The sequence below is a fragment of the Rhinolophus hipposideros genome (genome assembly GCF_964194185.1).
Source record: "Rhinolophus hipposideros genome assembly, chromosome: 1".
In the NCBI taxonomy this organism is placed as follows: Eukaryota; Metazoa; Chordata; class Mammalia; order Chiroptera; family Rhinolophidae; genus Rhinolophus; species Rhinolophus hipposideros.
The window spans coordinates 96504630-96518504 of NC_138047.1; the positions used below are offsets into that span (position 1 = coordinate 96504630).

Genomic DNA, 13875 nt, shown 5'->3' on the forward strand with positions numbered 1-13875 from the left:
TATCAACACTTCTCTTTAAGGAATTAAATATACAGGTATTACATTCTTATTTATAAAGTTCTAAACATTATTGATACAGCTGATGTTTGCTTTTCCAGCACCCCCAGGCCACCTTCTCTCTATCCCAGAGAACCTGCAATTATTATTTAGTGCTATTGCTTATTGGACTCAGAGATGTTTTAGAAGCAATAAGTATGGAACAGCCTTGGATGTGTAGCTCTCATCTCTCAATGATCTGTCCATACACTCGGGGCTCTTATATTGTTGTGGTTTGGATGGTTTTACAAGTTTAAACTTGCAGAGAAAAAGTTTTTGGACTTCTAGAAACTATAGATGTCATTTTTTTTTCAGCTCTCTTTTAGAAAGTATTACTATGATTTTTTTTTATTTGATTTGTCATAAGTAATACTTTCCCAGAGAGCTCTGCTTTGCTTTCAAGTCATTTTGTGTTCAAACAAAATTATTACAAATTTTATAGTATTTAAGTTTTAATAAATAGGTAGTACGTAATACTTTTTTCAGGATTTTGACCTCCTAATTAATTGATGTGTTGATAGTTTTCCTTTTTCGAAAGCCTCATTACATACTTAAGAGAAATTGATATACTTAGTAGAAATTTACAAGGTTAGCAACTGAATTTATAATAAATTTTGTTTCTCCACCAGAATACATTTGTGAGAATAGTAGAAACCGTTCTATGCTTTTTCTTAGGTGAAATATTTCTAATAATTTCTTGGCTTCTTCATTTAAAAGTAAGATTCACACTGTCAATAGGCAAATTTCTAAAATACTTCCATTCAACAGATATGTGTGGTTATCTGCTGTGTTCCTACATTGTTCTAAGCACAGCAGGTAAAAACTAATTCCAAAGTCAATCATTTACTTAAACAGAGCCTTTTTTTTTTCTCTTTAATAAATATCCCACACAGACTTCCATCAACTTTATGAACAATGGCCTACTTTTACCAAATATGAGTGCCAGGAACTATGACTAATATGGGGACGGGGTGTTTCTAGGAAAATAAGTGAGATTATCTGTACTCAACAAGCCTCTTATACTAGTTGAAGGAACAGACAATGAGTTACACTGTGATACGGCAAATATTAGTTACATTAGAGATGTGTGCAGAATGTTGCAAGAGTCCAGAAGAGGGAGCAACTTAACTGTAAAAGCCATATACCAAGGACTTCTGTAATTAATCGTCCAAAGAGAGCCCCATTAGAGGACTTGGTCAAATCCTTCTCTTGGGTGCCAGCCTCTCATCCTGATCCATCCTTCACATTGCCAACAGAATTATCATGCTGAACATCAAATCTGACTACTTCAAGTTTGCCAGATAGTAGAATAGTGGAGGATTTCAGCCAGGGACATTGGCATCGGCAGTATGCACAATGGCATTAAAAAAAAAAAAAAGAGCTAAAAAATTGGTCACTTCAGTGTGGCCAGATTATAAATTGTGGTATAGGGTTAAAAGATGAATTGGAGACGTAGATTTTATCCAGGTTATATGGTATGCTTAGGATTTGGGGTCCATATTCTCCAATCACTTGAAAACCAAGGTGTTATGTAAGCTGAAATAACATGATCAGATTTGTTTCTTAATAGGAAATTCTGTTGGCAACGTAAATGTTGGATCTGAGAGAGATGGTGCCTAGGGAAAAACTTTGATAAATTCTTAAAATAGTGAATTTTGTTTTAGAATTAATAATTTGCTTCCTGGGTTTATAAATTTATTTTTTATTGAATGCTGAATAATTTATAATTTAAATATCCCTGATAAAGAAGTCTGAAAAACATTCAGTGATCAACCTGCATCTTTAGTTATTCCTATTTATTACTATGTTTTTTTTTCTAAACATAATGTGTTTCTTACCGTGTTTCCCCCAAAATAAGACCGAGTCTTATATTAAGTTTTGCTCAAAAGACGCAGTAGGGCTTATGTTCAGGGGATGTCATCCTGAAAAGTCATGGTAGGGCTTATTTTCCAGTTAGGTCTTATTTTGGGGGAAACACGGTAGTCTCAGGGAAAGGTCTTCTAAAATAAGAGTTTGTTAAGTCTAAGCTTCTATTAATGTTTGTATTCTATGTTTCCCCGAACATAAGACCTAGCCGGACAATCATCTCTAAGGCGTCTCTTGGAACAAAAATTAATATAAGACCCAGTCTTATTTTACTATGATGGAAGACCAGTTCTTACATTAATTTTTGCACCAAAAGGCGCATTAGAGCTGATTGTCCGGCTAGGTCTTATTTTCAGGGAAACGCGGTAGCTTCTTTTTGTTGTTATTTGACAGTTTCAATCCATCACAAATCACTTTAAAGTTCCATACGTCCAAGTTAATTAGACTCACGTTTGTGATGTGTTATATTTGTGCTCTTTACCGGTTTGTCATTGTAAGATTGGTAGGAAGAGTGATCACAGATTCTTGATCCATGTAATGCTACCTATTTCAGCAATCTGTATTGTCATGGGAAAATTCACTTTGGTTTGAAACAATTTCTTGTTTATTTCTGAAATAGAGTTTGCATTTCTCCTCATTTTATACTTCTTTGGTTCTGTGCTGTTGTTATGTGGTGCTCAGACATTTCACTTAACTGATAAGTTGTTTTAACTATTTTATTTCATATATATATGTTTGAAAAACTATTCAGCATATAGTTAGAAAACATGTAAATCTCTAAAATATTCTTTCTGGTTTCTACGTACTAATATGGCAAGCTTATATATATATATATATATATATATATATATATATATATATATATATATATATAATTTTTTTTTTTTTCAGAATACTATTGTGGAAGCTTCTATTCAGCTTCCACCATCCCTTTTCTCACCAAAGCAAAAAAGAGAAGTCAGACCAACGGATGACTCTCTCTATAAGCTTCAACTCATTGCATTCCGTAATGGGAAGCTTTTTCCAGCCACCGGGAATTCATCACATTTGGCTGACGATGGAAAACGGCGTACAGTGGTTACCCCCGTGATTCTAACCAAAATAGGTTTGTATGTAGTATATCTGTAGTCTCTGGGCAGGGCAGCTTTATAATTCACTGTTCCTAAAAATGCTTGTTTTTGTTCCTTCTCATTTTAATGAGTCACTGGTGAAAAATAAAAAAAAAAAATGATAGTGCAGAGTACCCATGAGGGTATAAGTGGACATTTAATTGTACATAAAGTTTGTTTCAGAAGTACTTTTACTTGCCATATTCTTCAGATGGTGTGAATGTAGACACCCACCACATCCCTGTCAACGTGACACTGCGTCGAATAGCACACGGAGCAGATGCGGTGGCCGCGCAGTGGGATTTCGATTTGCTGAACGGACAAGGAGGCTGGAAGTCAGATGGGTGCCATATCCTCTACTCGGATGAAAACATCACTACCATTCAGTGCTACTCCCTTAGTAACTATGCGGTTTTAATGGTATGGCAGTTGTTAACTTTATGCATAAACACTGAGTATTCTAATTTTTGCCCCATGCATCATTAAGCTCCAGTAAAGATTTTTTTTTTTTAAATCCTAACATAAATTTCTCCCTTTAATTAAATAAGAGGTGATGGTTGGTATAATTCTGTTTTTAAAGGGAAATTGGATTTCTACCAAGTGAAATGTATGGGACTGAATTTGGTCTAAAAATATTCAGTAATCTTTGTAAGTAAATCAGTTCAATTAGTCTTGGACGTTCTTAAAATTTGGAGACATCTTGGGTCTGTACAGTCCAACTCTGAACCCAGTAAGAGTGTCTCATTTACCCAAAGATAAACCGTGAATAGTAAAATATTTTTTTTTATTTTATTTTTTTAGCATCTAGTGCCTTTTCCAACTGCACGTACTAATTTTTTAGTCTCCTTTTGAATTTAGAGTAATGGTGATAATTTCAGTTTAGTCTTTGCAAGCAACGGTATTGACACAAATAACGTCTTTTCAGCTTTAGTGCTAATCAAGCTAATGTTGTTTTTTCTGTTATTTACCATTATTCATACCTATTAATCTTTGGTAAAATAATGTTATTAATGTGTAGAAACAGGTCATTTTATTAATGAGTTATTTATTGAATCTGATTCCTGAGCTGATAATTATGAAATTAACCATGCTAGTTTTTATTTTATATTACGGTTCTTGTAAGATACTAACATTCTGGAGTATGTACACATGCATGTAGAGTATGTGTGGAAGGAATTACTAATGAATCTGAAAGACATTTCCCAGAAATGGCTTGAGGCTAGCCTGGGAGTGAGGACGCCTACGTTTTTATTTCTGCCCCCAGCTGTGAATCTGTTATCTAGACAATATTTTATGAAAGCATTAACTAGTCTTGAAAAAAGATATATTTTACTTTTTGTGATTTATTCTTTTCTTAAAAAAGCAAAAGAGCATTTACCACTAGAAATGATCTTGAAGCAAGCTTGAGTTAGAATAGATTTTCCTCATCTCTTGTTTTGGTTTTCTTTTTGCTCCCTAACTTAGTGTACCCTTCCTGGCTTACCTGTCAAACAGGAAGAGTAAATAGATTATTTATTCAGCAGGGTGTAAGGATTATCTTTTCAGTGATATCTATTAACATGGTTGTTGTGCCAGCTCTCAGTGGGTGGAGTCTATACTATTCAGACTCAGCTGGGTTTCTGTCATTTATCCTTTTGGGTTTAAAGTTAGTGTTGATAGTTTAGGGTTCTCCTCACAAATAGATGTTTGATTTCTGTAAGTTTGAGTCTGATTTCTATAAGTTCACATCTTACCAATTTGTAGTAACCTTTCAAAGTAAAGCATGAAGCATGAATTAAAGTATGAAGCATTTTCTCTTTCAATATGAAACTGTCTTCTCATTCAGATTTTGATTTTAAAGTAAACTGAAACTATGAAGTACTGATTGAGAATAAAAGAGATACAGAATTATCTGAAATTTATATAGTAGTTCAGTAGAAAAACTTGGACAAAACAAAAGACTTCACTGTTAATGGCATGATACTGCACTATGTGAAACTTTTGTTTTTATTTAATCTAATGCCAGTTAAAACATCTATTTTTGAATTTTCTAGCTGTTCTTCTAAAGTATTTAAATTAGTATAATCCCTTTCTAGAAGAAATAAGCTTTTCTTTTATCTTTCTTACTTTTAATCTTTTAAAAACTGCAATACACAATTCTATAAAGCTAAAATATTATACTAAGATATTTTTTTCTATTTTCAAAAAATATCCTTTTGCTTTTCTTAAATATAACTGTGCCACCTAGAGGCAACAAAGTGAAAAGTACCTGAAATTGTTGACAAAATTATAATAAAATTGGTATATGGGATTTTTTTAGAGATGCTAATTAAACATAAAAGCAAAGTTAAATGAAATCATACCTACTCTTAAATAAAGTTGTGTCTAAAATGGAAGAAATGAGTTTCAAAAATTGGAAGTCAAGATTTTTTTCCCTTATCTGACACTATACTGAATAATAGATAAAATCGTATTTGTCTTGAAAACTGTCTTAACATATGGTTTTATATATAGCAAGCCTAAATTTCTATTTTGACAGTTACCCCATAAAACTTCCTGATTTTGTTTTAAAGCATTTTGTATTTTAAAAAAAATGAAACAAAAAGAATATATTTGTAAATCTCAAACAGATACCATAGTTTGGTTCATTAGACGTCCTGCTATAACCAATTGTATGTATCCTAAGGTCTCAGAGGGAGCCATTGAAAAACGTTTTGCAGATTTTGGTTTTGTTTGATTTGTATGATCAGAGATAGCCAGTAGGGACAGGAAGGTTCCTAAAAGCTGGGGCCAGTAAGAAACAAACAAATAAAACTTAAGTAGCAAATAGATAATGATTAGGGTCAAGCCATTTATGTGGTACTTAGTAATTTAATCGGTAATACCGTAGTAGTGAAGGTAAAATCATCTCTGTACCTCGATTCCCCTTTGTTATCATATTCCCCTAGAAATATATGAAATGACAGGACTCATTTCATTTTACATGTCTCTGGCGTTGCCTTTAAAAATTGTTTGTATAAAACTTGCTGAAGGAAAGCAAACTTCAGTTTCATTTACTCTATAATTGAACATGAATGTTATTCCTCATGGTTCTGGTTATATAATTTGTAAATAGGTACTACATTCACATGGATCAAATGTTTTAATTATTTCTACACATTAATGTATAGTGAAAACTTGACTCCCACTCCTCTCCTGTTAGTCATTCTCTGCAAAATAGGTAACCACTAATATTAGTTTCGTGCATAATTGTTGGTGAATGTCATGTGTATTGAAACAGTGAATCCATTTTCTTCCATTTTTACACAATGGTTGCTACAAACACTGTTCTAAACCATGCTTTTTCCCATGAAACTGTATTTTAGTATGGTGATGATTTCCATGGAACAATAGATATGATGATGATGATGATGATGATGCCATCTTATGGTAATGTGATGATGCAGTGGTAGTGATGGCGGTGACTAATTTGCGTTAAGCACTTAAGTATTTAGGCACTCTTCTGAACTCTTCGCATGCATTAACTTAACTTGGTCATCCTAACCTCATGGAGTACTGTTATCATTACCCCCAGTTTACAGATGGAGAAACCGAGGCATAGAGAGCTTAAGCATCATGCTCAAGTTTACACAGTTATTGTTGTCACTGAGATTTGAATTAAGAATCTAGAAATTAGTGTTCTTATTCGCTTTACTACATCTCCTTTCTGAAATTTTTCCATGTCCATATAAAAGAGCTTCTTCATTCTTTTTCACTTTTGAATATTATCTTATGTTCCTACCATAATTAGACATTTCTCTATTTTGTTTGCAATAATTTGCTTGTACGATATTATTTTGCACATTTTTTTTTCCATTTTAACAGTTGAAAGCTGTATTAAAGATTACTTGATTCCTGGATCTTATCAATTGTTTCTTATATTTTCCCGTTTCCTTTCCTACTTGGCGAGATTTGGCTTTACGTTCAAGGATCTTTTTGTGGTCTTTGTCCAGCTTTAGTCTAGTGATAATGAGAACCCCCTTGCTGGGGTGAATGCCCATGTGAACAGTTGTGCCATTAGCCTTCTCCCACTGCCCTCATTCAATGTAGATGACATATTTCTTCCTGTAACCCTGGACTACTTTGCCAATTTGCTTCCCTTTGTAGTGTTCTCATACAACCTGAATGAACTTCATCATCCTTTCGGATGGGCATGAATCGAACATTGTACTTCTGCCTCAGTCCTTTGGAGAGAGGAGAAGGCATAATCTTCCTGCAGATGTGGGAAGGTGCATGGAAATGCCTTTTATGGTTCTTGTTCCAGTCAGAAGTCACAAAGGGGTTGAACTTCATTATGGCTGCTGGCGCCTCAGCGATGGCCCCAGAAGGGAAGAGTTATTTTGCACATTTAATAGAAAATCTGCAGGATAAATTCTCTGAAGTGGAATTGGTAATCAAAGAGGGACCGACACTTTTTCCTTTTTTTATTAAGTTGAGATATTGAGCAAAGTGCACAGATCTTAAGTATGTGGCTTGCTGATATTTTTATACTGAATATATACATTCAGCTACCATGAAGAACAAGATTCTTATTTGAGCACTTGGTAGCTCCCATGTTTCTTTCTAGTCAGTTCCCATCATTGTTTGACATAAGTTTTGCCTATTCTTAAAGTTCACGTGATCATAATTGATCATAAAAGTATATATTCTGTGCCTGGTTTCTTTCCCTTTACTTACATCTGTGAAATATATCTTTGTTTTTGCACCCGAGCAGCCCCTTATTCTTTTCCATTGCTACATAGTAGACCAATGTATAAAAATGTCAGAACTTGTGCATTCTACTGTTGATGGGCATTTGGGTTGTTGCTAGTTTTCTTGACTATCAGGAAAACACTGCTATGATTACTCATGTACACGTTTTCTAGTGGACATATGCACTCAGGAACGAAATTGCTGGGTTGTAGACTATCCATATATTTAGCTTTAGTGGATAATGCTGCAAAATTGACTAGAGTGGTTGTATTGGTTTATAGTCTCAGCCATAATGAGAGTTTTAGTTGCCTCACATCCTTGCCAATTCTTGCTAGTGTAAGTCTTTCATTTTAGTCTTTCATGGTGGCATTATGATATCTCATTGTGGTTTTAATTTGCCTTCCTCCGGTGACTAATGATGTCGAGTACCTCTTCATTTTCTTATTGTCGGTTTGGGTATCCCCTTTTGTGACATTCTTGCTCAAGTTTTGCCTTTTTTTCCCAGTATCTTTGACGTTTAATATTTTTTTCTTTCTTTCTTTTTTGAGATATGATTGAACATACGTCGCTGTGTAAGTTTAAGGTGTACCTCATAATGACTTGACTTAATATACATTGTGAAAAGATTACCACAATAAGTTTAATTACCACCCACCATCTGATAGGGATTAAAAAAAAAAAAAAGGAAAAGAAACAGGTTTTTTTCCTTGTGATAAGAGCTGTTAGGATTTACTCTCTTAGGAACTTTCAAATATACCATGCAGCAGTATTAATTATAGTCATCATGTTGTACATGACATCCCCAGTATATCTTATAACTGGAAGTTTCTACTTTTTGACTATGTTTATCCAACTCACCCTCCCCACCCCTGCCTCCGGTCTCTTTCTGTGAGGTTGGTTGCTTGGTTGTTTTAAGATTCACATATCAGTCGTACGTATTTTTAATTTGCTTGTCTATTGTTTCCTCACTGACTTACAGGGATGCTTGCCATGAATCGTGAGTAGGAGCTTTTTGTCGGATTCATGTGTTGCAGATATCTCCTGCCAGTCCAGGTCTCTCAGTCCGTTCAGGCTGCCGTAACAGAACACCATAGACTGGGTGGCTTCTAAACAGTAAAGGTGTATGTGTATTTCTCAAAGCTCTGGGGACTGCAAGTCCAAGATCAAGGTTCTGTGTCTGGTGAAGGGCCCACTTGCTGTCCTCCCTCATGTGATGGAAGGGGGCCTACTTCCTAATACCATTACGCTGGGGATTAGATTTCAACAGATATGAACTGGGGGTGGGGGTGGGGAGGTAAGGAGCCACAAACATTCAGCCAATAGAAATGTCTGTATCATTTTTCTCGTAATGTCGTCTTTTTATGAACAGAGTTTCTTGATGGTTTTTTTCCTGCATTTTTTGTTGTTATATATAGTGTTTTTTTATGTCCTATTTAACAAATCTTTGCTTACCTCAAGATCATGAAGACATTCTCCTAGTTGTTTTCTTTAAGCAGCTATAATGTGTTTTCCCTTTCACATTTAGTTCCATGATTCCACTGGAATTGACTTTTGTGTATGGTGTGATGTAGGGGGAGCAAAATCTTTAAATTACTCTGTTTCTTAGAGGGAAAATAAAAAGCAACATGAAAGTCAGTCAGTTTTATTTTAGTTTTTTTTTATATGTCTGATTTCATATCTATTTTTAAATTTTATTTGGTAAACTATTTTTATAATTCTTTATACTGATAGAGGGTACCCTGGTATGTGTGTGTGTGTGTGTGTGTGTGTGTGTGTGTGTGTGTGTGTAAATAATATATATCTTCCATTATTTAGATCCTGGTGAATTTAGATAATTACTGGTTCATAATTATCCTTGTTTGCTGATATGACGCTAATGAATTATTTAAAACTGCCAGCGATTTTATTTTTATTAATTCTTGGGCTATAAGTAACTTGTAAATACGTGAATCTTTGTCTGTGAAGGAAACAGATTTTCAAGAACTCTTCTTCCATATATTTGGGTCCTTAATAGTAATCAAATTTGTGACTTTTAAAACACTTTCCGGTGTTCTGTTACTCTCTACATTGGTGTACTTCTGTGGAAAACTTTACTTTTCATTTCCTGGCTCAGTTATTTTCTTAAACTTTGTACCATACAGAAGAGTGATTAAGATCATTTAGTTTACCTTTGGGCTGTTGTCAGAGACTTCGTTTAGTATCTTATCACTCACCGTGTTGCAAATGGGAATGCCAGTTTCACTTGTTCCTCTCAAGGGTGTCTCCTAGTGGCCATTTTTGGACACTGTTTAGTAATGTGTTGGTTCCAGTATCACAAAGCTTAAACTTGTTTACTCGTATAATTAAAAACAGTTTTGATTCAGATTTTTGCTTTACCTGTCGTTTGAGATCTTTACTATCTTTCCTATCCTAATCTTTTCAGTTGTCTTATATTTTCAAGAATTTTGTGCCATCAAGATAGGAGGTTTTTTGTATCTTATTTGTTCCCTTTATACCAGAGGTCTGTGAACCCTGAGAACATTTGACACACAGGCCGAATCCAGTCAGCTGCTGTTTGTTTGTTTTAAATGCTGGAAAGCCAGAAGTGGTTTTAAAGTTTTTTAATGGTTAGTGGTTAGTAAGTACCTGCATCATGGCTTCGGTTTGCCTCTTGGCCCACAAAGCCTGAAATATTTACCATCTGGCCCTTTTATACCTTAGGTCAGCTTGTCATCAGGGGTTCTCCTTCATCTGGGCGGTCAGTTTGTTGTGACAACCAGGAAATGACAGTAGAACTTGCACCTTTCTTCAGTCATAACTTGGAATTGTGAGTTATCACCCCGTTTCAAAATCCACTTTCTTTTTTATACTGTGTCATATTCACTAGGCTTTTGAAAAATACTGATTTCTTTTAAGTGTAAATATTCTATGCACTATATTTTGAGAACTGAATTGGCACTTTGTCTGGTGTTTTATTAGGTAATATCCATCTGCCCGTGTTTGAGTGCTGTCTGCCAAGAATTGTGGAAGGCACGTTTACACACCCTCCTCTGGTCCTTACCCCAGGCCTGCCAGACTATTGGTTGTGTCTCCAGTTGTAACTGCCCCCAAGTCATATAGCCAGCAAGCACGTGGAGACGTGTTACAGAAATTTTCCTGGAGGAATGTAAAATATACAGTGCATGGAAGAAGCCCACGGGCCACATCTTTGATATTGAAAGTTTATTCTCAGTTATTCATTCTGCCCCGGAATCATCGCTCCTCATAGAAATTGAGGGGGTATCTGTCTCCTCTTACTAGTATCGAATTGGTTCTCATTGCCCTAATGTGTTTTGAATTTCCTTCCTGACATTCCGGACTGTTAGCAAAACGTGAATACGTGGAGGCCATGGGCCATGGGTTAATTTTGTGGGCATCTCACAGGGGCTGATTGTTCAGAACACCTGGTGATAGGCTCTCACTCTTGTATTTTCCCTTCCGGGTCCTTAGTTTACAGACTGTCCGCCCGTGAGGCCTGGGGCTACATCGTGTGTTGCCCTGAATATCCGGTGTTTGGCAGCGCTCTTGGTCACGGTGGGCACCCAGTTAACATTTGTCAAATAAATAGATGGATTCCAGGTTTGAGACCCATCACAGAGCGCTGAGGCTGGAATTCACTTTTCCATGTTGTCTCTCCAGTTTCCCATTCACTGTGATTTTTGTCCTCGTTTGTTACAATGTGGAGTTTATTAAGGTGTTCTGATGCGATCATTGTAAATCTATAATCATACAATTATCAACTTCGGGTTTTTTTATGGGAAAATTTGCCCCTTCTTTCCTTGCACTTTTGAGGCCCTTGTCAGCCTTCCTGTTTCTCATCCATTCTCTTCTTTTTTCATCCCGCCTTTCTCCTTTCAGGTATCCCTCTCAGGCTTGCAGAGTGAGTTTAGAAAGACAGTTTAGTGATGGGATCTGGTGAGTCTACAGCTTTGACTCCTGCCACCCCAGTTTTCTGGCACAGTGGCTGTGGCCGTGGCCAGGCAGGAGGTGTCTTTCCAGCCTGCTTTGGTCCTTTATAAGGCAGAAAATCTTCCAATGTTCACTGTTTTCCTTTAAGGGAGGTGCTGTCTGCACTGTGTTTGGGAACACAGTTGGCAGCCACGTTCCTTTGGATTTAATCCTCAGGCATTTAACCTCTGTGCCTTCGTTTTTGAAGCTATAAAATGAGGCTAATAATCTGCCTAGCTCATGGGTTACTCTGTGTAAAGTGCTGGTACAGTGCCTGGATTATGGTAAATGCTATGTAAGTGACTTGCTGTTGGCCCTGTACTGTTAATGATGTTTGAGTTCTTTGCTCCCATATCGTGCTGCCCTTACCTTTGTCAGCCATTGTTGTCATCTGATTGTGCATATCTCTCCCCTGTGACTTTCAGCTCTTCAAGGACAGGAACCACATCTTACCACTGTGTCCCCAGTGCCTTGCACCATGGTTGGCCCATTTGTATTTGTTGAACTCGACTGAACAGCAGGTCCTTAGGAAGGTCTATCTATATCTAGACTTTGTTGACGTAGAGATACTGCTGTCTTGTGCCTTATCAGCTCGTGAATATGCAGAATGATAAGTGGGATGAAAGGGCATTAAAAAGGATGGCATCTGTGGACTCTGTTCGCTCTTCTTTACCCTCATTGCAAAGTCAGTATTCAAATTTATAAAGCAGATGTAGGAAGAGAGTGGTGTAGTGTAGAACAAAAGTGTTGTTTGTACACAGACACACACACACACACACACACACACACACACACACACACCCCTAAGTTTACATACCACATATAGGTAGCACAGTGGAAGTTAGGAATGCAAAGTAACGTATAAGGAGAATAGCTCACAGCATTAGTCCTTGAATAAAATGAAGAGACATAAGGGCCAGGTTTTTGTTTATTGGTGTTTTAGTCACTGGAGAAAATCTCAGCCATTCTATGTCCAGAGAAGTGCTGCCAGGATGATGCTTTCTTTTCCCCTCAGGATCTGACGGGATCTGAACTCTATACCCAGGCAGCCAGCCTCCTGCACCCTGTGGTTTACACTACTGCTGTCATTCTTCTCTTATGCCTCTTAGCCGTCATCGTCAGTTACATGTACCATCACAGGTAAGAAATACAGCTTGACAAGTATAGGACTTTTCTTTAGAGGAGTTTATTTCACTTTTAATTAAGATAAAACTGAGTTTTGATACCATGCCCTTTTTCCAAAGTAGGACCAAATACTTTAGAATACATACAAGCTTTGTTCATTTCATGTCACTTGAGACATAAATAATTAGTAGACAAGAGAGTAAACCCATCTTTTGTAGCATCCAGTCAGTGTCCTGGGTTTGTTCCTGGGAAAGAGTATGGGAAGTATGTGTTGGAGGCTGGGAGGTGGGGCATGGGAGCTACAGGGTGAGGTAAGGTGGAGGCTTGTTACCTGTGGAGGTGTCTTCCAGAACAGTCTGTGAGATTATTTCCGGTTTATGACTTTCCCCCACTGTGATATCCTTTCTTCTGTAGGTTGCGTTTTTAAGAAAGTGTGTGTTATTTAAACATGGAATATGGTTTCTGTTAATTGGAGGCAAAGCTATAGAAACATTTATTTTATGGTAGGAATAGTGAATTGAAGGGATTTGTTCAGCAGAAATTCACTTTATAAGAGGTTTTGCTAGAATGTATTTTCCTATTTGAGCTAGACATATATGACATTTCTTGACATTTTAGTTAAGAAACAAAAGGAGATTTTGATTTTTTTTTTTTTTTTTTAAAGAAAGACCAACATTTCATTAGAAAAGGCCAAGAAGAAGTGCACTGGGCAATAATAGGTCAGGGAAATAGAGATTGGCACCTTGCAGAAGTCTCTAGGAAGCAAACAAGTTATTCATCTGTCAAAGCCATCATAACTAACAAAAGCCCACGTTTCTTATTGTGGAGAATTTGTTTAGCCTTTAGTGTGTACAGTAGTTCCATAAATGACTTGTCCTTTTTAGTATGTAAAGTTAAATGTTAAGAAACTTGACTGAGTTAAATGATTTCTCAAAAAGTGTGTGTCTGTTGGTCTCGCTGAAAGTATGTGTTTTTTTCTTTAAACAAAATGTTTAAATATTTAAATGTGGCATTTTATGGTATTGGAATTGTTAGCTTGAAGACAAATATTTTCATGTCCTGC

At 36.3% G+C, this 13875-nt stretch overlaps 1 protein-coding gene and 1 pseudogene across 3 annotated transcripts in view; one reads left to right on the forward strand and one right to left on the reverse strand.

Moving 5' to 3' along the window:
• ADGRA3 (adhesion G protein-coupled receptor A3) overlaps positions 1 to 13875 on the forward strand; it is a 116447-nt gene that overhangs the window by 84527 nt on the left and 18045 nt on the right. For both annotated transcript variants that reach the window (XM_081077942.1, XM_081077943.1), the window contains 3 exons: positions 2794 to 3007; positions 3223 to 3431; positions 12703 to 12827. In XM_081077942.1, coding sequence (XP_080934068.1) covers positions 2794 to 3007; positions 3223 to 3431; positions 12703 to 12827 — 548 coding nt within the window. The remainder of the gene's footprint in view (positions 1 to 2793; positions 3008 to 3222; positions 3432 to 12702; positions 12828 to 13875) is intronic.
• Positions 6848 to 7322, reverse strand: LOC308496000 (ribosomal protein uL24-like; annotated as a pseudogene). Its single transcript has one exon. The product of its transcript is annotated as a ribosomal protein uL24-like (transcript).